The sequence below is a fragment of the Chionomys nivalis genome, chromosome 13, assembly GCF_950005125.1.
Source record: "Chionomys nivalis chromosome 13, mChiNiv1.1, whole genome shotgun sequence".
Classification (NCBI taxonomy): Eukaryota; Metazoa; Chordata; class Mammalia; order Rodentia; family Cricetidae; genus Chionomys; species Chionomys nivalis.
Window position 1 is genome coordinate 9489279 of NC_080098.1, and position 27406 is coordinate 9516684.

Here is a 27406-nt window from a genome sequence, read left to right on the forward strand (position 1 = left end):
AATCCTTTCACGGCCAGACATGAAGGCAGGTACCTGTAGTTCTAGCTCTCTGGAGGATAAGGCAAGAGGATCACTAGTTCAAAGCCAGCTTGGGATGCATAGTGAAGCCCTGCCTCAAGCCAAGCCAAGCCAAACAAAACAAAACAAAACCGATCCCCTTTATTGTTATAAAGAGGAGGAAAAAAACCTCAGGAAGAAGGCATCTTTAAAAATCTCATACACATTGGGGTAATATTGTTTTCACTATGAAGGCAAACCCTCCTAGTGACTTTGAATACTCCCACTGCCACAGCATGTGCCTGTGTGGTAGAGTGCCCTTCCACCAGAGAATGGAACCTTTCTCACAGGGCAGCAGTCCTCAAGGCATGGGTCAAGACTCCTTTGGGAGGTCAAACCACCCTTTCACAGGGTCACATAACAGATACCTTGCATCAGATATTTACATTATGATTCATAAGAGTAGCAAGGTTACAGCTAGGAGGTAGCAACAAAATACTTTTATGGTTGGGGGTCAGAACAACATGAGGAACTGCATTACAGGGCCGCAGCATTACAAAGGTCAAACCGCTGGTCTAGGGTGAAGAGGTGTATGCTCAGGGACAGCCTCGATTTCAGTTCCATCCCTGCCCACTGCTGCAGTTCCCACAGGGAACCTGGACAGCAAGAATCAAGAAAAGCAGCTTGAAAAGTCACATCAAGTCCCAGCTTTCTTTGCATCATCAAAGGCAGACGCTAAAGCAGGTGTACTTCCTGAATGCCCGCTTTGAATCTTCCCCCGTGGCAGCAAAGGCTGTCTACTGTGTGGACCTGTTTGGAGTAAGAACAAAGGTTTTGCAACAGGAAATAGAAGGAGAATTACTGCTCTATTCAAGGGAGCCCATGAAGCACCTGCAGTCCTGAATTTTCCACCATTCCACAATAAACAAAACATAATAGAGACTTCTCACAGGTATGTCAAGATCCCAGGGTCTCACCCATTTATCAGGAACTGCTTTGAAAGGTATTTGCTTCTTTAAAACATCATGAAAGATGTTAGGTCCTGGTATCTTTAAATGAGTCCCTGGGATGAGGGGAGAAGAATACCATTATTTTCCATTTCTAGGTGGAACCAAACAAAGATAACTGTTGAGTATCATTTCAATAAAATGCAAATATTCAGGTATGAGGAGTCTAGCACCAAGGGGTGCCTGGAACAGGCACACATTTGAACAGGAAAATGTTTCCATTGCTGTTAGTCCTACTTCGGTTTTTAAGAGACGAAGTCTTGTGCTCCTCTTTCTCAGCCTCCAAAGTGCTGGGCTTGGAGGCATGGCTTCCATTTCTGCCCTGAGAATGAGATGACAGATCATTAGCTTCAGTGACAAACAGATCTCACCACTGCCCACACTCATTCAAAGCTACCAATTAGACTTGCAGCCACTGAAGCCAGATTAAACAGCTTTTATCACAGGCTAGCCTGAAGGTCATTATGTAGCCCAGATTTGTTTCCAACTTGTAATTCTCTTGTTTGGCCTCACTAACAGTGGGGCAATAGATGTTTGTCACTGTCAACAGCTACAGTTGTAGTTTTTTCTTTCTTTCTTTCTTTCTTTCTTTTTTTTTTTTAAAAAAAAAACACTTTTTATTGTGATTTTTATTTTCTTTAGAAACATCCTTGAATATTCCTGTGGTTACATTTCTCCATTAAATTGGTTTTTTTTTTGACAATTTCACACATGAATAGGGTGCATTCTGATTTCTATGAACCCCCGTTCTCTCCACTCTCCCTCTCATTCTTATTCCCTTTTAGTAAGTCCCTAACACACAGCTGTGGGTTTGTTTTGATTTTTGTTTTTGTTTTTAATACACACTGGTGTAACTGGAGGTTTCTCTCCTGCCTTCCAGTTCCCAAATAACAACTCTGAGACTTAATATTAATCACAAACTGTTTGGCCTATTAGCTCAGGCTTATTCTTAACTAGATCTTACAACTTAAATTAACCCATTTCTATTATTGTATATTTTACCAAGAGGCTTGTGTCTTGTTACCTCACATTTTACTTCCCCTGCGACTGCTTGTATCTCCCTGACTCCACCTTCTTTCTCCCTGTATCTTTTGGATTTCCTGCCTGACTTTATTCTACCTGGCTATTGGCCAAATCAGCTTCTTTATTAACCAGTGGTAATGAAACATATTCACATCATATAGAGAGACATCCCACATTACACTGGGTTTAATCAGGAGTCTCTCAGTTGAAACCTAATGGATTCCTTAGTGTATACACAACTAATGACAACTACTTCGACCCCAGAATTAATCAGCACACAATTCAGGGAGAGGTAGGGTCCCACAAGTGCCTCCCTGATCAATGACTGACTTGGTAGACCCAGCCTTGTGAGGAGAGTCACCGGTGGTATGAGGTCATGACTTGTATTGGGTGGGCCAAGCCCAGAAAACAGCATCCCACAGCTCTTCTCCCTACTTTCGGGATTACATTCTTTCTGTTCTCTCTTACATTATTACTGATGAGCCTTAAAAGGGTGGTATAAACGTTCTTCTTAGGCTTGCCCAGCCTTGCATCCCTGCATTCATGCTGTTCATTGCGAAGAGGCTTCTTTACCTATAAGAGTCACATTTACTTATGGGTATAAACAAAAGTATTTAAAAGACAGCTTAGAGTGGGCAGTGGTGCACACCTTTAGACCCAGCACTCAGGAGACAGTGGCAAGTGAGTTCAACGCCAGCCTGGTCTACAAAGCAAGTTCTGGGACAGCCAGAGCTGTTATACCAAGAAACCCTGTCTCAAAAAACCAAAACCAAACCAACCAACCAACCAAACAATCCCACCCCCCAAAATAAGCTTGACACCATGATAATTTAACTAAACAACAGTAGTCACTTCATCCCTAGGGCTTAAGACCTCCTGGGCCAAAGACTTTTGATTGGATTTATGGTACCATGCTTTAATCCTTCACAGATCAAGACTCAAATCCAATCAGAGAGCTGGTGGTTGTCCCAAGGGTGTTTGTATGACTATTGCTCCAGTTGGCATAGCTTGCTTGACAGATTGGTACTGTGGCTCAAAAGTGGGTAACACTGTTAATGCCCTTTGTCCCCAGCAACCCATATAGCATCTTTGGGCACTCCAAAAGCTGGTCAGCAGGGAGGGAGCTTCCGACTGAGTTTCAGCTTGAATTTTCATTACCTTAGAACCACGGTGTTCACTGTCTTCAGCAATAGGGTCTTATCGACTAGTTTGGTGGCAACCAGGAAGAATGGAAAGCCCCTGTATTACTTGGGGGCTATTAGGGCACTACTGAGCAACAGCTCATGAGGAGGTATTTCACACCTGGTGCTGGGGTTTTGTTTAATATCCATTGGACTTCAGGATTTCACAGATGTCTTCATTCTGACTGTCATTTTGACTTGTGCTTTAAGAGGTTTACAGAACAGTAAGTTTCTATATGGCTTTTTTTTATATCTTTCATTTTAGTTAACTTTTTCTCCCTTTCTCCTTGTCACCCATATTCCCTGCTTAAACTTTCCACCCTCAAAATTCCCTTTCTCTGTTTCTTATGATCTGTGCTCTGCTATTTCTCTTTCTTTAAGACATCCCACACTCAATGGCTCTTTTCTAGCTTTCTTACTCCTATAGTTATGTTGAATAAAACACATAAATCTCCTCATTTGAAGCTGAGATCCACACATAAGAGAGAACATACAACAGGCATCTTTCTGAGCCCAAGTTAGCTCTCTACGTGTAGTTTTGCCTGGTTTCATTAATTTGCCTGCAACTTTTGTTTTTCTTTACAGCTAAATAAAATTCCATTGTGTGTATGTGCCACATTTTCATTTCTCCATTTATCATTTGTTGGACATTTAGTTAATTCCATTCCTCAGCTATTGCAAATAGACACCAATGAATATCAGTGAGCATGTGTCTTTGGGTCATTTGGTAGATCTCTTTCTAGCTTTGTGAGAAGCTTCTACACTGATTTCCATCAGCTACATCAGTTTGTACCTCCACCAATAGTGAATAAGGGCTCCTGTTTCTCCACATACCCCTGACAGCATTTGCTGACATTTGGTTTCTCAGTGATTGCCATCTGAGGGTAAGGTAGGATTTCAAAGTAATTTTAGTTTATGATTTTCTTGGTGGTTAATGACATTGGAAACTTGAAAAAATGTTCAGTTGCATTTTTCCATCAGAGAATTCTCTGTTCAGATTTTTGGCCCACTTTTTGTGTTGTTTGTTTTCTTTACATTCAGGGTTTTTAAAAAGTTCTTTATGTATTTTTGATGTTAATCCTCAGATGGATGTATACTCAGTAGAGAATTTTATCTCATTCTGTGGGCTTCCTCTTTACTCTGTTGGTGGTTTCTTTTGTTGTAAGTAAGAGTTTTAGTTTTGTAAGTTCACATTTGTTGTTTGTTGGTCTTATTTCCTGAACTGCTGGAATCTTATTAGAAATTCGTTGCCTGTTGAATTTAATGTCCTCTTGATGGATTGATCCCTTGACCAGTAGGAAGTGACCATCTTTATCTCTTATGAGTACTTTGCTTTGAAGTCTACTTTTTTAGATACTAGAATAGCAACACTTCTTTGCTTTCTGGCTCCATTTGCTTTGTATACCTTTGTCCATCCTTTACTCAAAGGTAGTATCTATCTTCAGTGGTGAAGCATGATTTTTGGAAGGAAGAAAATGATGGAATTTTGGAAGGAAGAAAATGACATCCTTTGGGGTCCAGTCCTAGGACTATCTTCAAGGTTCAGATTGGAAGCTAAAAGGCCTTTTTTTGGGGTGTCTGAGGGCAAACTCTCTCTCACACATGTGCTTTTCTGAATCAGTCTCTTTATTGTTCTGTTTCTATTCTAGTTCTCCTGTACTACTCTAATTTATCCTAGCTTCCTTTTCTAGCTTTGTCTCCTCTGGTCTAAACACTTGTCTCTACAGGAGCTTTGAAGCAAATAAAAATTACAAGAGTTACCTCTAATTGGTCAAAAGCACATATCCAGATAAGCCACAAGGAGCTGAGCCATTGCCATAGCAACACAGGGTTCTGAGGTTACAGGAGTAAGGTCATGACCAGACTGGGGAGGTCCACAGTGCCCAGTGACAAACTTTGAGATATAGGTCTATTGTTAGCAGACTAGCAAGTGAAGAATTGGTGTGTTTTTCTTGGTGTGCTTTGTGTAGCATCCCTGTTAGATATCTGTGACTCTGACCTTGTGCATAGGTATAAAGTTTTAAAGTAATGATTCATTTACAAAAAGCCTTTAGTCTAGTGTGAACTTGCTTTGAGGTGAAAGTAAGCTGATTGTGTGCAGTTAGTCTGAGAAAAAAGGAGCAAAGCAGGCTGTTAAGTGTCTACAGTCCTCATGGGACCAATAGTTCTAGTTATGAAGCATGTCCTAGTATATTTCCTACATATCAAAACTATAAGTAAATGAAAAGTCATCTTCCTGACCATCCACAGATATATGTGCCCATAAGATTGACATGTAATCGTGAGAGTACATATACATATTACATGAAAATGAACGGTAATGGGGAGATATCATAACACAAGTGAACTTACAGATGAAGGCTACAGTTTTCAGAGTCAGTGGTCTGCAAGCCTTGCTGACAGGGTACCCCATCCGGGATACTTCCTCTGGTGGGTTGCCATCGGAACTATCAATTGCTATAAGCTGTAATCATGTCATGGCCAATAACAGCTCATGACAACTGCTCCTATTATTTGTTGATTTTCTAGTGTCTATTTTCTTGGTCTCTGCTTAGTCTCTAAATTAACATTGTTTACTTTCCCCCTCTGGTCTCTTTTATATGCTTGTCCTCTTCAGTCTAAAATATTCTATCCAGTATCTTCTGTAGGGTTGGCTTGGTAGCCATGTATTCCTGTAGGCTGTGCTTATCTGAAAATGTTTTTCTTTCTACTTCAATTATGATGGATAGTTCTGTTGGGTATAGTAATCAGGGTTAGCATCTGTGGTCCTTCACAACAGGAAGTACACAATTTCTGTCTTTCTGACTTCATCAAATGTTATTCTAATAGGACCTTCTTTATATGAGACTCTATCCTTCTCTCTTGCAGCTTTCAATATTTCTTTGTTCTGACCATCATACAACATGAGGAAATCTCTTCTCTGATCTTGTCTATTTGGTATTTGGTATACTTCTTGTACTTAGATGGACATTGCTTTCTTTAGATTTGGGGATTTTCCTATGGTTTTAGTGAAAATATTTTCCGTGACCTGGATTTATTCTCCTTCTTCTATATCTATAATATTTGTAGGTTTGTTTTTTTTTCATAGTGTCTTAAAGGTACTATATGGTCTGTTTGATTTTAATTTATTGTTTTATTAGACTAAGTGCTCCAATTCCTCTTCCTGTCTTTAAGTACTGATGGTTCATCTTCCTGTCCACTGGTGAAGATTTTTGGGGTGGAGTGAGTTGAGACAGGGTTTCTCTGTAGCTTTGGAACCTGTTCTGGCATTTGCTCTGTAGACCAGACTGACCCCGAACTCAGAGAAATCTGTCTCTGACTCCCAAGTGCTGGGATTAAAGGTGTGTACCACCACTGTCTGACTTTCACTGAGCTTTTTATTTCAAGTTTTGTTTTGGTTTGTGTTTTCTTTAATATTTCAATCTCTTTATTGAATTTTATTTTCATAGCCTAAATTGTCATCTTTGTTTTATATGTTTTTTAAATCTTCATTCTGGCTTTTATATGTCCTCTTTGAGTTCCTTCAGCATATATAATTGTTCTTTTGAATTCATTGTTTTAAGTGTCATTCCAGTCGCTTTCATTGGGGATCATTACTATGGGCTTAAAGATTCTGGAGGAGATGTGTTGGCTTGGTTTTTCCTTTCATTGTGTTTTCAGAAGAGGACCTGGGCAGAGTTAGGTTGTTGGTCATAGGTCTGGCCTACATTTGTGGAGTGGGTATTTGTGTCTCTGCCTGTAGTTTTGTGAGTTTGACAAGTGAAGACAGACGCTAAAAAGAAATCCCACACTATCTCAGAATTGAGTATAATAAAGGGTTATTTACTTAGGGGTAGACTCACAGATCACAGTCCTCTGCTCGAATGAGGAACAGCCACTGTTCTCGCAGCCAGAAAAGAGGCCGGACATGTGCTTTACATTGGCATATATAGTATAAGGGGCCACGCCCAAGTAGGCGGGTAACTTAAAGGCTACTGGCTGTAGGAATTCCTACAGCAGACAAGTTTAATGTCAGATAATGCCCAAAGTCCAGTCTTAGGGCCACTTGGTGCTGATCTGTGAGTTGGGCAGCAGAGGCACTTGTATCTTAGCTAAGGAGAGGCACAGCTTCTGGCCTCACCAGCAGACACAGTGGAGAGAAAACAGGTTCTCTTTGCAGTTCCTCAGAAACTGAGGCTAGAATGCTGGAGAGAATAGAGGTTGAGGACCTCCAGTGCGACATTTAGGTACTCAGCACAGGTCCTCAGATAATGGCACTGTGGTCTCAGAGGGAGGGAGGTTTGAGAAGCTCCCATGGAGCAGGCAAGGCAGTGATGTGGGTCTTCATTTGGGCAGCACTAGGGTCCCGGCACTAGGACATGAATATGACTTATGGAGGCAGTAAGAACTCAGTGCAGGCCCTCAGAGGGTGATGTCAAGGGGGAGTGAGTGACTCCACACAGATACCCTGATGGCAGAGAAAGTGAGCAGGAGGAGTGAGGTATGGGGGCCTTTAACCCGACAGGTGCTTGAGGGAGGTTCAAGTGGGCCCAGAGCAGAAGAAATATGAGTTGGAAGTGGGATGTCGGGAACCTCTTATCTGTCTAGCCTGAATGAACACGCTCCTAAACTTGTATGTTGAGCCATGTCTCAAGGACTTCCTCCTAGGACATATTCCCTTAACCCTCAGCCATGGAAGCTCAGAAACATTAGCGGACTTAGTTAAGATGACATCAAACATCAGGAAAAGATGCACAAAGCATGGCTGGAGCGACCGCTCACTGTAGGGTACCACAGGAGAGGATGGAGAGTTTTGCTAGGGCTCTGTGTGTTTTAGATAAGGTGCGTAAGACAGATCAATAGGACAGGTAGGCAATCTACATGAATAAGTAGAAGACAACCTGAAGTCCAGTTTCCAGATTGAACTTTTTTAAGTGAGCATTCACTGAACTCCCTGACCAAGATTCAGCTCAGTGGAGTTTGGGTGTGTATGGAGGTGACTTACAGAGTTCACATAAAGTTAACAGTGGTATGCCTCAAGATTCATTATTGCTTATTGGATGCTGTGTTAGTTACTTTTCTCGCTGCTGTGACACAGTGCCTGGCAAATGCCATTTGAGGAAGCTCGGATGTGGATTGAAGGAACACCGTGCTCTGTGCAGGGAAAGCGCGGCAGCAGGATGAGAAGCGGCTGGCCACATCGCACCTGTGGTCAGGAGGAAGAGAGACGTGAATATTGGTGCTCAGCTCTCTTTTTCCTCTTATGGTTTTTGTTCAGTCCAGGCTACCTGCCCATGACATGACATCATCCATATTTAGGGTGAGTCTTCCATCTTCAGCTAAGCATCTATGAAAATGCTCTCACAGATACACCTAAAGGTGATCCAATCAAGTTGATGATAAAGATTAGTCAGCACAAATATCAAGAGCCATCCTCAGGGACATATATACATTCAACTTAACCAACAAAAAAACTTTATGAGGAAAGTTGCTGATGTAAAAGTGGGTAACAAAGCCGGGCGGTGGCGGCGCACGCCTTTAATCCCAGCACTCGGGAGGCAGAGGCAGGCGGATCTCTGTGAGTTCTAGGCCAGCCTGGTCTACAAGAGCTAGTTCCAGGACAGGCTCCAAAGGTACAGAGAAACCCTGTCTCGAAAAACTAAAAAAAAAAAAAAAAAAAAAAAGTGGGTAACAAAATCAAAAAGGCTTGGGGATGTTCGTGGAATATTCCAGAGGGTCAGCGATGGGGTTCAGGTAATCTGGCTACAGAACCTGCATTCTTACTACTCCTGAGATACTCTCACTCATCCCAAAAAGGAGTGGGAAATTCTTCTTGAGTGATAATAATGGCAGAATTGTGTGTCTCTGCTATTTGAGAGTCCTTATCTTTTACACATTCACAAAAACATAATTTTCTGTTGAGGATAAAGTAGTGTAGAGAAATAGAATAAATAAGATTTGGCCTCTACAAACGGTAAAGGTTGAAGGCTACATGAAATTTTGTTATTTTGTTTTTCTCATTTTCTGCTTATATGATTCTTTTACAATAAAATATTTTTCATGGATTGTTCCTGTTTGAGGGAGAAACTAGAGTTTGTGAAAAGGTATCCTCTAGAGGGTGATAGCAGAAGTAAGAGCGAAAGACAAAGTCACTAAAAATGACCTCTGCCACATGGCAGCGTGCAGAGTGATCATGCACAAACTAGATGTGTTCACATTTACACATTTATTTGGGTTTAGAGCGAAAACACAGGTAAAATACTTTGATCATACACAAGTTTATATTTGGTAGGAAGAACAGTTGCCACATATCTGTATATTTTATTTTTATTTTTATTCTGTCTTTAGTAATGGAGGGTGCTGGGGAAATGTTGACATTATTCAGAAACACCACTTGGTAACAAGATCTTGGCACACACAACTAGTTAATACACAGCGTTTGCACTTAGCACTTGAAAACAGAAAAGCACGTGCAAGACGATACCTGGTTTGATGTCTTTGATTCTTTGTCCTGCTACTATATTTACACCTGTGCTTCCTTTGTCCACACTCTGTGGAGCAGCACCTACTCCCCGTCCCCACGAAGTCAACACCTGCAATATCAGCAGCTTGTGACACTCTGTAATTGGTTTCTCTAACCTCAGAGATGAAACGGTGTTCACTTTGCGTTTTGTGTGCAATCACACAATCCTCAAAGGGATTTCTTAGGATGGGGCTTAGCTGAGGCTATGTTCTCTATAACAGCTGATGGAGAGGGCACACAGCTTGGGAGGTGTGAGAGGGTGAGAACTGGGACAGATGCAAATGTAGTTCTCATAGTCTCAAAGGTCAAAGTTCAATAGAGCTACTACATAGAAGACATACTGATAATTGTGCAAGCTTTTACAGCAACAATGTTAATTTGCAACACCGCACAATTCAATATAAAGTGCACAACCCCAATCTGAGGTGACAAGACTGTACTAACAATGTACTAAAGGCAATACACACACACACACATACATACACACATATACACACAATTTTTTTCTTTACTCAAATCCTGTGACAGTACATGAACTCTATTCCATTTAGAGATCTCAGATAAACACACGCTGCACTTTTTTCAAGTATTTTAAATAATAAATGAAATATTGCTGTGTAAATAAAAATGGCTGTATGAATTCTGACTAAAGCTGAAACCAATGCTTTTTAAATGAAAAAAAGTAGGTCACAGATAAAGAAAGACCTTTGGCACTGGGAATTTGGACCAATGTTCAATACAATCTCCTTCCATTATTCTTTTTTCTTCCTATCATCCCTCCTTCTCTCTCAAGTGGATGGCAGATATAATTAAAAAATTGGGACCTGCTAAGTTTGCATTTGCTTCCTTCTCTAGAATACAAGGCCTGTCATCTTGTCAAACTAGAAGCCAGCTTGTGCTACCAAGTCTGTCCCCCAAGGGCTAAGTTTCTCTTAACCAGGACACTAGATCTTGCTGCCTTCTCTAAGAGGGACAAAGGGTTTGATAAATGACTGTCTCTTCCTGTGAAATGAGATCTTTTGGCCCAAGGCTGAAAATGGATAGGCAGCTGTTGGTTAGCTCTCTGCAGCCAGTTTATAGAAAGGAAAAGCAAGCTTGCCAATTAGAAGGTACCTACCAAGGGAGGCTATTCCTTTATTAACTCATGCACAGGGAGTTTTCACTTCAGTGCTCCAGGGAATCCATTGGCTTCCTAGACAGCAAGTGCCTAAAGCCATATTTATACCAAGGACCAGTAGGTTTGCACAGCCTGATCAAATGAAGTCTGGGGCAAAGTCATGAAGATCTGTGATCATTAAGGACAGGGCCTTCTTTGTTCCTGTGGTCTTTCTGAGTTTTGAAATGCCCATCCATATGGAGTGGGAGGATGCTTACAGACTTGTACCCGCCATTTGCACGTAAAAGGCCTTAGTTGTGCCAGCGCTTAGGTCTGTTCCTATGTGACTCTAAAGTTATCATCGGAGCTGTGGGTAGCTCTTCATAGAGTTGGCAGGTGAAAAACTTACTTTTAAAATATTATTTTGAGTTTTAGTGATTTTTGCACGTTCTGGTCACCGTGGATCTTGATGGGAGGCAGATAAAAGATCTGAAGCTGCTTGCACGAGGAACTCATTTCAGGAAAGAAACAGCCACATGGGATATTAAATAATTATTGAGGATCTGGAGGTAGGAAGTCTAGCAGGAGAGGTGTAGAAGTGTGGGATGAAGAAGGGATTCGAACAAGAGCATATACTTGATGCACATGACTCTTTCTCCAGGAAGCAGCAAAATGGCATTTGGGATGAAGCCACTGTTGTCGCATAGAGGTCCTCTCTCCCGTGGCTGGGCATGATATTCTGAGCTCATCACACTTCAGTGTTACACACACCCCTCCCTGCTTGAGCTGATTAGGTTTTATTTTTAGTTTTTTTCCCTAAATAATCCAAATGATCTAATAAAAGAATATGGTTTGAAAAGACACTTTAAGAACTAATATCAACCTTCTGTTCAAAGCAGGCTACTTGGGAAAGTAGAACAGCCATGCTCACCTAGATCCGGGACCAGGCAGGGATTATAGAGTGGGTCTTCCAGGGCCGGTGTGTATGAAGCCCAAACAGGAAAAGGGTCTTCATCGGTGGTCTGATCTATTGTTTCAGGAAGTTTCATAGAGGTTTGTGTGTGTGTGTTTGTTTTGAAATACTATCTTTAGAGATACGATAAGCCATAATATATACTAAAGTAAGTTACTACACTTTTAAAGAATTTGGTGGGTTTCTATGTTAAAATTACCTTGCTAAAGTGTTTTATTGTGCCTCCATGAAAAGAAAGAGAGAGAGAAAAAAAATAAAGAAATAAATCTGGCTTAGGTTTCATATCTGCCCCTGCAGTTTGTATAACCCATATAAAATAAAATCTATATGTTACAAAATAGGATTTCTTTTAATATATATTTTTTCTTTTTGTAAAATTATATGTATTTAAATACATTTGAAACGTTACTATAGGTAAATTAGAAATTTTTTTCTAATACTATGAAAAAGGCGAGAGTTTTTATTATCAGTATACACTTTATATACTTTGTCCTTTGTCGGTACCCCAAGAATCTTTTATGATTCAGGGTGATTCGGCACTATTCAATACTACTGCTCTGAGAGGAAAATAAGGTTGGATTAGCATACTATATTAAAAGGGAAGTACTTATAACAACATTATGCTTTTTCTTACTGATTAGAACATATAGCCTTTGTCACTAATTATTAGAGAGGTATTCTAAACTTAAGAAAGAATTTTTAAAAGGAGCAATGTCTCTTTTTTGTTTGTTTGCTTTGATTTTTTTAACTGTACTCTACTGTGACACCACAATATAGAAATAGTTGTACTTTGGAACAAACTACAAATACATTTACACAGTTGTGACAACTTAACTGTCTACCTAGATAGAGAATTGAAACAATTTGATGAGGGAGGTGATTACAAATCCTGTCCCAGGCGTTCGATTTCTTCAATGAGAAAGTCGATGTCTTGGTGAGTTGCCGCAGGGTTTGAGATGACCATGCGGAAGAAGTTGACCTTGTCTCCCAGGGGCTGGTAGCTGACCATTGTGGTTCCGAACTCCATCATTCTGGCTTTAATCACTGGCGCCACCTGTCGGAGAGACCACCACACATCAGTGCAAAGGCTGGACCTCCCTTAGGTTAGCAACCCCCTAGCTAGCAATGACTTTGGTTTTTAACTAAACGGGACCACAGTTTTCTCTTGAAGGAATTTCTTTAAGTTTTCATGGACTCGGAGAATAAAAACAGCTTAAAACATTAAAAGCCCTAAATATGATTAGAGTAACACATAGTAGGCTAGCAGGCACTCTCCACCTTGATTGTCTAGTTAGAGTTTGGAGGGAATGGGAAGAACCCAGTCCTGGCCCGGTCTGGAGAGACTTTCACGCCGGAAAATATGAAGTCATTGCAAAGAAAGCATTTTTTCATAGAATTATTATGAGGGATAGTATCAAGTGATGGATAAATGTCACAGACCTCTGAGGGGCTGGGGAGATGACTCTGTCGGGTGAGTTCACTTGCTTAAAAACACGAGGATTTGTGTTCCTCTAGCACCCATGAAACAAAGCCAGAAGCGGTTGCACATATTGTAACACCAATGCTGTGGGGAGGAGAAGGGCTGGTCCTGGGGTTCACTGGCCAGCCTAGCTGAAACACTAAGTTTCAAGTTCTGCAGGAGACCATGTATCAAGAGAACAAGGCCAGAGCATATAGAGAAAGACACCCAGAGTACTGCTCTGGCCTCCCCAGTTTTTTTATATTCTCTTTATAAATTGCTTCCACTTATAAGTATTTTGGTTTTGGGAAAAAAATCTTTAATTATATGAAGAATTATCTGGGAGTAAAAAGCTGAATCCACATGGCTTCATAGATAGAAGAATATCTCAGACAAGATCACAGTATTTATGTTAGACCATTCCCTGCAGCTTCATGGCTTCTTTTGGCTGTGCCAAGTTGAGTTCATGCTCCCTGGCTTGGCACAAAGACCTTTTGTCAACAGCCCCAAGGATTCATCTTCAATTGCTCACCAAAACAATCTACAACTCTGGCAAGAGAAATTTATTAAAGATCCCTTGAACCGGCTACATTTTGGTCATTTCATGCCTGCCATCAGTCTGCCTGTGGTGTGCTCTCTAGGGCTCTGCTTGCTGAGTGCCCAGCAGGACCCCCACGGTGCTGCAAGAGCTTCAAGCCCTTTCCTGCCACCATCATCTTCCTCTTTGAGTTGTAACTACACGGCCCTTCCCCGCCGAGTCTAACAACATCCTCATTTCTTAATTGACCTTTCGCTGATGAACAAATATACATTTTCTCTTTCTACCTCATCTGTCAGCTCCTGGAAGCTAGGTGTGGCCCTTTGCATTCCTTTGTTTCCTAGCTCAGTGCAGGGAGGTGTAGAGGGCTTTCTGAATTCTAACTGCTATGGCAGTAGCATGGGAAGGAACAGCTCTTTCAGACAAGACACACCTTCCAGTTGCATCTACACAGATGCGTCATCTGTCCACACTCATTTGCTACTGGAGTTTGTAAGTATACAATCTGATCTGTGATGTTCATAACAAAGATACAGCCAAAAATGAGATGCCAGACAGGCTTTCAACTCATATGGGATATACACACTCAGAAACTGAGTTGAAAATGGGGACCATGCCTTATATCACAGCAAGTCTCTTCATAATTAAAATACACATTTGTTTCTTCCTAAGGAGGTAGTATTCATAAAATAACATACAGTTATCATAGAAATGTATTTTTACTATATGTTATAAAGCTTTTGTGTTTAAAACTTAGAATCGTAAGAAATGAAATGGGGAAGTAGAACAGTCATCGAAGAGACATTTGACAAAAAGTCTCAGTTTCAGACCTTTGCAAAGTCCCCTCAAGTACGCGCTCAAATTGCTCCTTTTCCAATTTGCTATTAAACCCATTTGTTGGTCTTTTGAAAATCATCAGTTAGTGGAGGACTATAAAAACTGATACAAGTGATGCAGGTAATGATGAAGAGTTGCTGGGCACGGTGGATCACACCTTTAATCCCAGCATTTGGGAGGCAGAGCCAGGTGGATCTCTGTGAGTTCTAGGCCAGCCAGGGCTACAGAGTGAGCCCCTGTCTCGAAACAACAGCAACAAAACAACAATACAACAAAAGAATAAGTAGAAGAGAGGCTAGAGTGTAGCTCCCAGGTGGGAAACTTGCCAGGCATGCATGAACTCCTGGGTCCATCCCTGGAGCAGCAACAACAGGAGAGAATATGATGAAGATGGAAGCGAGGACCCAGAGGCAGGGAGGTGGTGCATAGAGCAATCTGTCTGGGTAGCCGGAAATGCACCTGCCAGATCCTCATTGTGACAGCCTCATGGAGGGGTGGACACTTGCTATTAGTAATAACCACTTGTGTTGTCTAAATATTTCTTCCCTACCAGTTAGCCCTTGGGAAAGGCTCATGAGCCATCATTAAGTTTGATAAATGTTCCCTTCCTGTATGCAAGAGAGTTTGTGCGAAGTACTTACTGGAGACTGAGCATTGTGTCGCCTTAACTTTCTATGTTGTGATCCTAATCCCCAGTTAGGGGATGGGGTTCTTGAGAGGCTCTGCCTTATTAATTAGTGACTTATATATGAGACTCTGGAGAGGTGTTTTTCTTTCTTTCTGCCAGAGGAGGGTACAGTAAAACAGGTTGTCAATAAACCAGGAAGTGAGGCCTCAGCAGATATGGAATCTGTTGGCTTCTTGATCACAGATTTCCCAGCCCCTAGAACTGCAGGGAATCAATTCCTATTGACCATAAGCCACCTAACCTGCAGTAACCCATTATATTGCAACCCCCCATCTCAGTACTTTAGCACAACAAGTGGCTTTTGGGTGGGTTCTTGACCTTGTCTTGTCCAGAATGTAACTTGGCTTTCTTTCCAACATGCAGGTACACACATGGAAATATGCACACACATGTATATTTGCAGGCACATGTGAACATGTACCCTCAAATACAATACCCACTGACAAATAAAAAAAAGTCTACCACATGCGATTTTCATTCTGCGGAGGAAGGTGGTGCTGGATTGCTACAGGGCGGATGTTAACATCTACAAGCTTTCCTAAGGAGTCTTCATCTGCAGGTATCCTAGTCTTCCTTTTACATAGAGGGAACTGTTCCCAGAAGGTCAGTAAGGTAAGGTGAGATTCTTAGCAGTGGGGAGTACACGTCTGCCTATCCTGGCTGTGCCTCCAACCTCCTCTAGACACTGAAAAAAAGGACGTAGAGCAGATAACCTTCTGAAGTTCAAATATATATATATGCCCACTCCTAGTTTTCTGTTCCTACAGCACCCTGATGCTATACAACAAAAAACAAACTTCACCCATGTGTAGATGTTGGGAGCAGGCAGAGATTAAAGGTCTTTATCCTTCCTGATAAAGGAGACTTCGAAGCTCTCTAGGCTCTGGAATCAGACCTACTGGCAATTGGGGGATTACATTTCTCCCTGTCATTCAGTACAAGGGGACGGCAGCAGTGTGTGGCCACGTCGGCTCGCGTGCTGCCAGGAGACTTCAAGTGACCTAAAACCTGATAGATGCTGAGCCTGGGGCACAATGCACACTGTAAATGGTAGCTGTTAATGTTATTGATCCTTCCCCTGGGAGCCTTGGCCTTGGTATCTCAAGAGGACTTGCAGCAGCCTTTTTCCCCTTGATCATTTCATCAAATCTCTTTTATACTTGTAACTGAGTTTCTGTTTTCCTTCAAAAATCAGTAACCTTTGAGGACAGTTCTTGGTGCTTTCTGAATGTCAGTGGAGATTATCACCCAATAAATTATTTTGAGACATCATAAACTCTCTCTCTCTAGGAACAAGCAAATGGAATTGTGAAAAGTCAGGAAATATGGACTTCACACATCCTGGCTCTGTGGAGCCCACAGAGGAGATTGGTACTGGTATTCCTCATAAAGATGCTTCGTGTGTCTTATATCTAGCAAAGGAATTCCAGCATCTACCTTTGAGAGGCGGCTCATTCTTTCTTCATTGTCTTCCAGAACACGCAGACTGGGAGGCACGTACCAGAAGCACACATTTGTGTGCTGAGGCTACAAAGAAGAAAGAAAGAAAGAAGGATTCAGACCTGGTCCAAAATTCCAAAAATGGTTCAAATGCACTTATTCTTCAGACTCAGAAGACAATTCCTGTATTTAAATGAGTGATTGTCTTTGGAGCGCCTCACTTTCACATTCTATAGGATTATTTGTGAGTCCGAACTTTATTCCAGCTCAGAGGAGGCATCCCGCCATCTATTGCTTCCCCTTGCAATGGTCCCACTTAGCTAGACAGCACACTGCTGGCCTCAGAAAACGCCGGGGGTAAAGAGTGGGATTGAAGACGCTGGGATCAACAATGGGGAAATGTGAGCACGTACCTTCCCATCAAACACCATTTCATAGCCTTCTCGGTTTTTTATGATATTGTATAAATACTCTGCGAGCTCCAAACACTTGTCAATGTGTGCTTCAAACCCAGTGGTCCCCTGGGAAAGAGAAGGAAAAGTGGGTGTGTGGGTCACTCTCAGCTGGAAATGGCGAAATGATTTGAGTCCTCTGGAGACTGGTGGTCAGCCTGCCCTCTCCAGCTCTGCCGAGCTGAGATGAGACTGCTCCCAGAGGCTTCTCTGCTGACTGGCTCCCGTTTAACCCCCGCCCCCCAGGTGCATTTCTTCCTTTTCATTACTGGGGCCTACGGCTGATTCCTTTTGTTCCCAGGGTTTAATTCCCCAGACAATTATTTTGATTACTCAAGGGGAAAATTTGCCTCTGCAGCTCATAGACGCAATCATGGAAGCCATTAATAACAGAAGGGCTGGGCTAGTCTTTTTCTGTAGACAAGAAGGGCTGTCAGGAACCCCCCACATGCCTGCTTGGCCCCCACTCCTGTTGTAAATTAGCTATCCCCGAACTCTTTGTATGCCTCAGTAAGAACAAACGGGCACTCACTGAATGCCAGTTGATCGTAGGAAGCCTGTTATTCTGCCTAGCTTTCCGGTGTTCCTTTGTGATGATGTGTGTGTGACTCATGTGCCAGGTGACACACGAGTGAGCTCATGGGTGAGTATGCCACTGATGTCCTTTACTTCTGAGCTCTGGAAACCTTGGGTCTGGACTTAGGAAACACAGCACAACAGCCTTGGACTGGCGCTAGTTACCCAATGTCTGGGCACACTAAAGAACTGATTTCCAAAATGCCTTGTCTCCTTTAGTGCCTGTACTCAGTAAGGGTAAATGGAAATCTCAGAAAAGCAGTTAATGCTCTTGGAACTGGAATGCCACCTACCCCAGCATGGAACCAGAGGAAGAAGCTCTAACTATAATGGAGATAAGATGGCTATGCGTTTCCCTTTTATTTCAGGGTCTTATCATCCCCCAAAGGGAAGCCCCAACACAGCCCATGTAAAGAATGTTCCAGGTCCTAATTCCTGGGAGGGGGGAATGTAAGAAATATTAGGTGAGGGTCAAACTGCAAGAGTAGGTCAACCCTTGAGAACGAGGAGAAGGAGCCCGCTTTTCCCAGCCTTGAAATAGAAGACCTCAGAGAGAGGTGAAACAGGGAAGGTCACCAGCTGCACTACTTAAGAGCTTTTTCGATTTGTTACACAAAGCTTCAAATGTCTGAACATCCAAACAGAAAAATTTTCCATTTCACTTCCAACTTCAAGCTTCACTCTTTTTTTCAAGGTGAAATGATAAGAGTTATCAAAATAATAAGTGCAGTCCCTCAGCTAGACCAGAAGCAGGGATAATTATCTCATCTGAAGCTCCCTAGCCGTGCCTGTCGTGGGAGTCAACCTTTCCCTGCAAGAACCACCCTAGAAAATGTGGCTCTGACGATTACATGGTTGTGAGACAAGATCCAGCTCTGAAGACAGGCTGATCTCAAACCCACCCCAGTCCTCTTACCTTAGCTTACTGTGTGTATGACAACCTTTCTTTCATGTGAATTGAGAGGATAGTCAAAATTAAACTAAGGTCACAAAGCAAAGCCAAAATGTCCCCGAAAAGCTATGAAGGTGGGATTTGGACTTGGGTTTGGGGGGTGAGTGAGATAATAAAGGATGGAGGGACAAGGATGCATTATACGCATGCATGACCCCGCCAATGAATAAACTGATAAAATATAGTCTCTGACCTTTGCTGACTCCTTACATTGAACAGGTCTGCCTCCAGAAGGTCGAGAAGAGGCCCTGCCTGTACTGTACCAACAGCTACAGAAAGTACTGGTAAAGGAATGATCACCTCTAGAAAAATTTTGAGACACACAGAATCCTATACAAAAAACTTGGAACTTCTAGAGTTATAAAAAGTGTTTTCTCATTGGGAGTTATCCCTTGAAGAGTCTAAGACAAGCAATCATGGTAGGCATTTTTCACTCCTGTTTCCTTCTATTAACACACAAATCTACCCAGGCACCTTCTTGATCAGTCATCAAGAAGGAGAGGAGGGCACAAAATAAATCAAATAACAATGAGAATGACAACAGTAAGAGGTACTACTTAAAAAATTATTGTGCTCTGCCAGACACATCAAATGAGGTTTTGAGTTGAAAGCTGGAGAAACCACTGGACTGGAGAAGGAACAAAGGATGGGTCTAGCTGTGCTCCTGCCCATGGAGAATGTAGGTATGCAGTTATGGGATCAAAGAGAACTCCCCAAGTGATTTTCCATCTACTAATCACTTCACAACCTCTGTCATCTAGGCTTCCTTTTCTGTGGTCATCACTCAGCTGGCCTGTGCTCACCTTTGCTCTCCACATGAGCCATAGTTTAAAGACATCAACGTGGCGCCCACACTGCAAGGCCTTGTCTCCGGTGTCATAGGACAGGTCATAGTGTTTATCTTGCTGAAAGAGGTAGGAAGCATGCATCTGGTTGCAGCTCTGCATCAGTCCCTACAAAAGCAAAGAGGAAGTTCAGGGTGTTCTTCTCACTCTGCGTTAGGATTGCATTGTGGTAGCAATTGCTTAGAAAGAAAAAGGCACAAATGTCATTGTATCTTATGGAAGAAGAAAACAGCAGGAATTAAATAGAAAAACTCCTGGACAAGACTTAAGGCAAGCATCACAGGCTGATTCTGTGGGATGGTGACTCAGAGGGGGAAGTTACCAGAGGTTAACAGGGGCACACTTCTGTTTTCTTTTCTTCTTCTTAGGAAATGACATTTATAAAAATACATAGATAAATAAATTTCACAACATGATGTTCATTTTCTAGGAGAGCATCTTAATATAGTTTTGTTGTAGTTCAAATTTTTCAGAAACCCAGCACTTGAAAAACTGAGGTAGGAGGATTATGGCAAGTTTGAGGTCCCCTTAGTTTACATAATGAGTTCCAGGCTAGTCAGGATTATACACCAAGATCACCCTTTTAAAAAGGAAGAAGAGGGGGCTGGAGAGATGGCTCAGCGGTTAAGAGCATTGCCTGCTCTTCCAAAGGTCCTGAGTTCAATTCCCAGCAACCACATGGTGGCTCAAAACCATCTGTAATGAGGTCTGGTGCCCTATTCTGGACTTCAGGCATACACACAGACAGAATATAGTATACATAATAAATAAATATTTAAAAAAAATAAATAAAAAGGAAGAAGAAGGAGAAAGAGAAAAAGGAGGGGGAAAGGGGCTTCAGAAACTTTTTGGTTCTTTCATTTTTAAGATTTATTTTATGTACATGAGCACTTTGCCTGCATGTCCGTCTACCATGTGTCTGTAGAAAAGGGTGTAAGATCCCTTGGAACTAGAGGCACAAATGATTGTCAGCTGTGGTGTGGGATCTGGGAATCATATCTGGTTCCTCTGAATGATTAGCCAGTGCTTTTTTTCTGATTGGTTTATTGAACTATATTTTTTTCCTATTACCCTCCCTTCCTCTCCTCTCTCTTTCTACCCTCTCCCATGGTCCCCATGCTTCCAATTTACTCAGGAGATCTTGTCTTTTTCTACTTCCCATGTAGATTAGATCCTTGTATGTCTCTCTTAGGGTCTTCTTTGTTGTCTAGGTTCTCTGAGATTGTGAATTGTAGGATCTTTTTTGTTGTTGTTTTATGTCTAAAAGTCACTTATGAGTGAGTACATGTGATATTTGTCTTTCTGGGTCTGGGTTACCTCACTCAATATGATGTTTTCTAGATCCATCCATTTGCCTGCAAATTTCAAGATGTCATTATTTTTTTCTGCTGTGTAGTACTCCATTGTGTAAATGTACCCTGTTTTCCTTATCCATTTTTTGATTAAGGGGCATTTAGGTTGTTTCCAGGTTCTGGCTATGACAAACAATTCTGCTGTAAACATAGTTGAGCACATATCTTTGTGGTATGATTGAGCATCCTTTGGATATATACCCAAGAGTGGTATTGCTTGATCTTGAGGTAGGTTGTTTCCTAATTTTCTGAGAAATCTCCACACTGGCATCCAAAGGGGATGTACCCTCTTTCATTCCCACCAGCAATTCAGGAGTCTTCCCCTTTCCCCACAACCTCTCTAGCATAAGTTGTCATCAGTGTTTTTAATTGTGGCCATTTTTGCAGGTGTAAGATGGAATCTCAGAGTTGTTTTGATTTGCATTTCTCTGATTAAGCAGTGCTCTTAACCTTTAAACCATCTCTCCAGTCTCAACTTTCTGGTTCTTAAAATATCATTACTGTGGTTCTTCTAGAACTTTCACTCCTCTGTAATTATTAGAGTTTTAGCTATTTGATAGTAATTATTATTATTCCTCTGTAATTACTAGTGTTTGAGCTAATCGATAGTTCATTGCTCTTATTTTTATAAATTGGAATGTAAAAAAATTCAAATACACTGCAATTATGAGTTGAACCTAAATGAGCATACTTTCCCATCTTCTCCTCCTCTCCCAAGGGTCAGGCTTGGAGACTTAATTTTCCCTTTCAGTTGCCTATGGTGGTTGCAAAGGAGATTTTCCTGTCAGAGACCATGAATTTGCCCAAGCACTATAACCCTAATATAGAAATAGGCAGAGAAGTGATTGTTCCAAAGAACTGTGAGTGAGTCATGCTTCTGACTACAATAGCATTCATTGCCAGTCTCCTACTGGAAACCCCACCACGATTCAATTTATCACATCCACTGGAGGCTTCTGACTCTCCTGTCAGCGGCTGTGTAATTGTGATTTTATAAAAGCTTTGGCATTTGATTTTCTTTCTCCTGTGACTCATGACAAGAGAAGAAAAGACAAAAATGTGATCACTGAGCTGAAGTAGAAGTGAGAACCTTTTTAAAAAGTTATCCAAACTAAAACACTGGGCAAAGCAGACAGGGCGCTTGGAAGACAATAGAATTGACTCCACCTGTAGTTTGGCTTCATACTACATGGACTCCATAGTTATCTTTGAAAATGAGAAAAAATAAATATGATATGTGAGCATGAGAGCAGGAGAAAGATGTTGAATTTGAAAAAGAAACTCCCCTTACAGATGAATAGAATTATACAATTAGTAGAGTTGTAGCAGGTGCCTCCATTTTGTTCCATGGCCACAAAACCTTCGTACCGGTTTTTCTATGGCACTGAAAACTCACAAATGGGTGGGTTTCATCTGTACCAAAGGAAAGAACTTCATAGAGTGTGGGGTGGTGGGAGGGTCAGACCAGGCTCACCATGTGCACAGAAGCAAACAGTGATCTAGGTTGTTACACACAAGGCTTTCATGAGTTAATATCCTGATTCTGAGCAAGGAAACAGTCATAGACCACTGTGTTCCAAACTAGTCTAAATACATACGTCGGTGCTGCAGAAAATGGACATCTCAGGTTTAAATAGACCTAAGAACTAACATATTTATGTCTTATGTCTAGATATTATAATGCGTAACAGAATATTAAAGCCTTTAACAATCCCTTGAAATGCCAGTATTTGTTTTAAACTCTTATCAATACATCTCAACCTTTTGAAAACCGAAGTTTTTTTTCTCTTCAGAATTTTCACTGCATTTTTGTGTGATGCCATGCTCACTGTATTCCAAAGGGGGTAGGGGTGAAGGGATGTGGCCAGGACATCACATGCACTTGAATTTGAGAGGCTCTAGAGTCAAATTAACCTATTTCCTTCTTCTCTTTGATTTATTTTAGTTTCTAACTCTGTATCAGTGTATGTGCTGGTCAGTGTTTAGTCTATGCAAGAAAAGCCAGAGTCATCTGAGAAGGAGGAACCTCAACTGAGAAGATGACGCCATCAGATTGGCCTGTGGGCGAGTCTGTGGGTCATCTTCTTTATTAATGGTCTATGTGGGAGGGCCCATCTGCTGTGGGAGGTGCCACCCCGGGCAGGTGGTCCGAACTTGTATGAAAAAGTAAACCAAGAGCCACGTAGAGCACCTCCCACAGTGTGCTGGGGCCTTCTACACTGATCATTAATCGCAAATATTTATGAAGTTTTCTTGCTGTTAGAAGTCTCACTTGATGGGGGTCATATGTAATTTGGGACCAAAAGAAGCAAAAACAGTAAAGATAGCAATTTTTGGGTGCTGAATTTATACTTGTTTTTATTTCAATAGTGGTTTTTTTGAATGACATTTTGGCTTTTCTTGACCTGTACAGCGTGTCTCCTCAAGCGCTAGCGCAAGCCTGCTCGGTCCCACCCTCCCCTCGCTATGTCCCCTTTCTTCCCTTTGGATCTGGAATGTTTACTCTGAGCCTTTGTGGGGCTTTTAGTTTTTAGATGGTCGTAATTAGCAGACAGCTTTGAATTTCTGAAGAGGCTTCGGGACAACGTTGAAACTGTTGGATTACAGTGATTTTTGAACTGCCTGCACTTTGCATTATGGGATAGCCACGAGTGTCAGGAGGTCTGGAAGAGAATGCTATGGTTTGAATGTTAACACCCCTTCGCAGCACATGTTTGAACCTTGGTTCCCCAGGCTGACATTTTGGGAGACTGTGCAAACTTTAGGCCTCACTGGGGTAGGCCTTAAGGGTGTAGCCTGGACCACATTCAGCCTATTCATCTGTGTTTGTGGAGACTGGAGGTGGTGAGATATCTCAGCCACATGCCATGCTGTGGCCTGCTGTTGTTCCTCATAGTGATGGACTGGATTTTCTCACACTGTGAGCTGAAATAAACCTCCCTGCTATCAAGGATTTGGTCCTAGTGATGAGAAAGGAAAGCGATTAACACCAGATATCTTTCAGATGAGACTTACTGTTCTAGCCTGTAAAACACAGCCTGCGCTCTGACTCCGTCACCTCTTGTCAGAAGCAGAAGCAGATAGGAGCTTCTGTGTCTCAAATTGTCAGTGAGTATTTTGAAAAGGAATGGGTCAGGTGCCAAACCACAAGGCGCTACCCTGGGTCACATCAAATCTTTCCAGTGCCGGCGGGTAATTAGATCCAGATTGGCCTGATATGACTTGCCTTTCTCTGTTTGGCTTGCAGTGACAGAATGCAAGCCACTTCAAACATCTGGCTGGGACATCAATGACAAAGATTTCTTCTTTGTTTCCCAGTAGGACAGCTGAGGTGTCCATGGGCGAGGGCAATGGTGGTAAAGTAAATGTTTTTGTAAAAACCAGTCCTGAGGAATACTTTTACAATGTGTTCCTTGAATTTTGTAGGGCAGTTTGTCTTCAATTTGTGTCCAGATTTGAATTTGTCTGATGAAGACACAGAGGGCATGGTGCTTACATTTACAGTAATCAAGAAGGATCAAAGAAGGAAGATTGCCTTTGACCCAGAAATCCCTCTTAAAGGGATTACTAATCAGAAAAGGGAGAAAGATACATGTCTAGGATTTTGTTAAACAGCTAGGTATCATGTGAGAGAGCATTAAAAGATCAACAAGATAAAGTTCAGAAATATCATGCTCACTCTAGAATGTTAAATACAGAATGTAGTGTGTGAGGTGCGTGGTAGCAATTTTATTTTGAATGTATAAAAATGTATTTATATATGATATACACATTTCTGGAAAATTGTGGGAGCATATATTTAATGACATTAATGATATTATGTTCAAATAATAGAATTTTGGGTGAGTTTAAATTCATCTGTATCTTCTAAAATAAGTGAAATATTGTTAAAGCAAGTAGAGTTAAATGTTTAAAAATGGCTTTAGACGTGACACTAAAATCTAGTATCACGATCTTAACACGGCAAAATTAGTTTAGTTCTTGCTCTCATTTGCTTGGTTCAGCTTGTGCCTGGGCAGGGCCTGGTTTTGTAGCCTAGGCAAGGGTTGACTGACAGTGGTCCTGCTTGGGCCTCCTGAACGTGAGGACGACAAGTGTGAACCACACACTCGGCTCTCTGCTTAGTTCTTAGAAACAAGAGATCTGTGAGAGTGAGGACATGTCTCATCCTGGGCCCGGGAATGAGATGCAGGGGTCAACAGTCTCTCTCAGTCTTGGCATATCTAAGTACTTCGAATGAAAGAAGTGGCCATTGCTTATTCTCTTTGTGGATAATATATATACAAATGGATTAAATTTACTTTCTGAATATAGCATTTGATTTTAAATTTAACTGTGAGATATATAATGCATCCATGTATATATAACCATGCATATGTATCTAAATTGTAAAACTAATTTTAATTTTTTATCATGTATATATTTCCTATGGTCAAAACTACTTTTTCTGATGGTGAAATCTACTCTTCGTCTTATTTACAAAAGCAATCTGTGAATTTAATTTTCTGAGAAAGGGACATAAAAGCTCTCTGTATTGGGGGGAGGTTCACTCTGAGGAAAGGTCTTTATAGAAAACATGCAAATGAAGTCAAGGCCTCAGTTCTAAAGGTTGAGAGTTAAGTCTTCCTTCCCCTCCAAACAAGAGCTCAGAAGAGCTCTCTGTGGAGGAATGTGAACACCTGGACCTGAGCAGAGACCGTGAACTGCACGAGCCAGTAGATCCCAGCCTGGACCAGCCCCAGAGACAGAGACCGTGAACTGCACGAGCCAGTAGATCCCCGCCTGGACCAGCCCCAGAGACAGAGAATGTGAACTGCACGAGCCAGTAGATCCCACTCCCGGACGGGCCCCAGAGACAGAGACCGTGAACTGCACGAGCACAGGAAGATCCCCGCCTGGACCAGCCCCAGAGACAGAGACCGTGAACTGCACGAGCCAGTAGATCCCAGCCTGGACCAGCCCCAGAGACAGAGACCGTGAACTGCACGAGCACAAGTAGATCCCAGCCCTGGATCCACCTCAGAGACAGAGACCGTGAACTGCACGAGCCAGTAGATCCCAGCCTGGACCAGAACCAGAGACAGAGACCGTGAACTGCACGAGCCAGTAGATCCCACTCCCGGACGGGCCCCAGAGACAGAGACCGTGAACTGCAAGAGCACAGGTAGTCTCCCAGACGGGCCCCAAAGTCAGGAAAAGCATACCTCTTCTCTAACCAGGAGAGCTGAGCACTGCAGAGGGACACCCATCATCTTGTGTGGATTCCATGTCACAGAGTTGGCCCTAAAAAGAGAAAAAAACAACCACAAATCTGATTAGAGGGTAGCACTGCACACTGGGCTCAGATTACCGAGGTTCCAGCCCTGGCACCAGGGCTTCCAGGTTGCTGTCCTTGTCTCAGACTCCAGAATGACGCTCCATCTACAGAAGCGCAGCCTCCCACTGTTCACAGAGAGGGGCATGGCGAGCGTGCTTCATGGCCCTTTCTTCTCTGTACCTCTAATGGATGTGTACATTTGCCTGTCTGGTGGTCTCAGAGCTCTTAGGGAGCCTGGGATCACCGAATTCAGGGTCCTGCCTTTAGCCACTGCTGGCCAGAGCACTGGGCAGATGGAAGGGTCATCCTTGTGCTTCTATTATTCCTGCTTCTGACTCTGCCACAGTGGCCTGGATGAGGAAACATTGCTGCACCGAGGATGATCATCGTCCTCGATGGCATCTGTCCTGCTCAGTTCGCACACACTTCTCACAGGTGTCCTTCCAGGAGGCTTCCGGTTAGTTCCCTGAAGCCATCTCTCCTAACTGTGGTGAGCAGCATGGCCCATACAAGAGAGGCTCTGCTATCTTTTCCTTCCTCTTCTTCCCTTCTCTCTTCTCTTCCTTTATTTCTCTTTGAAATGGGGTCTCAGTACAAAGCCTGTGATGATTCAAAGTTGTCATTCTCATGTCTCAGCCTCTTGCATACTGAGATTATGGGTACGGCTGCCCACACCTATCTTACAGCAGAGTTTCCAATTAATTTTGTCCTCATTCTTACGAAACTCTAAGTTTTTTCAGCAACTGTGGCTCTAAGGTGCACAGCTCAGGGACTTACACTACATTAGGACCATGGTTCGTATTTCTTTAATAATAATTATTATTAGTAGCTTAATCTGGATAGTCTTAACTGACTCTCCCTCACCCCTGGGAACTGGGGTTATTTTACAGTTTTGTTTATGGTTTTTCCCTGTAGCTCAAACTCCAAACTGCAGCACATAACGGGGGTGCTCCAGGGTGACCTCTGTGTCCAGCCGACATCCCTTCCCTTCCTTTCTGCATTTTCATTAGGGCAGATTGCTTCTCATTCTCTGAGTATTCTTCTCCACTCCTGGGCCCGCTATGCCATGGCCTCTTTCTTGGCTTCACTTTGTTTAATTCTATTTGTCCCTACATCCATATTCTAAAAGTATCTCTTCAGTCACATTCCAGTTCCTTTAACTTCTCCCCTT

At 42.2% G+C, this 27406-nt stretch overlaps 1 protein-coding gene across 1 annotated transcript in view; it reads right to left on the minus strand.

Annotated features, from left to right (window-relative positions):
• Window positions 1-9405: 9405 nt before the first annotated feature.
• Window positions 9406-27406, minus strand: part of Gad2 (glutamate decarboxylase 2) — a 71212-nt gene continuing 53211 nt past the window's right edge. Inside the window, exons 12-16 of the mRNA XM_057788034.1 lie at window positions 26123-26201; window positions 19525-19674; window positions 17155-17262; window positions 16739-16828; window positions 9406-12833 (exon numbers count right to left, since the gene is read on the minus strand). Coding sequence (XP_057644017.1) covers window positions 12660-12833; window positions 16739-16828; window positions 17155-17262; window positions 19525-19674; window positions 26123-26201 — 601 coding nt within the window. The 3' untranslated portion in view covers window positions 9406-12659. The remainder of the gene's footprint in view (window positions 12834-16738; window positions 16829-17154; window positions 17263-19524; window positions 19675-26122; window positions 26202-27406) is intronic.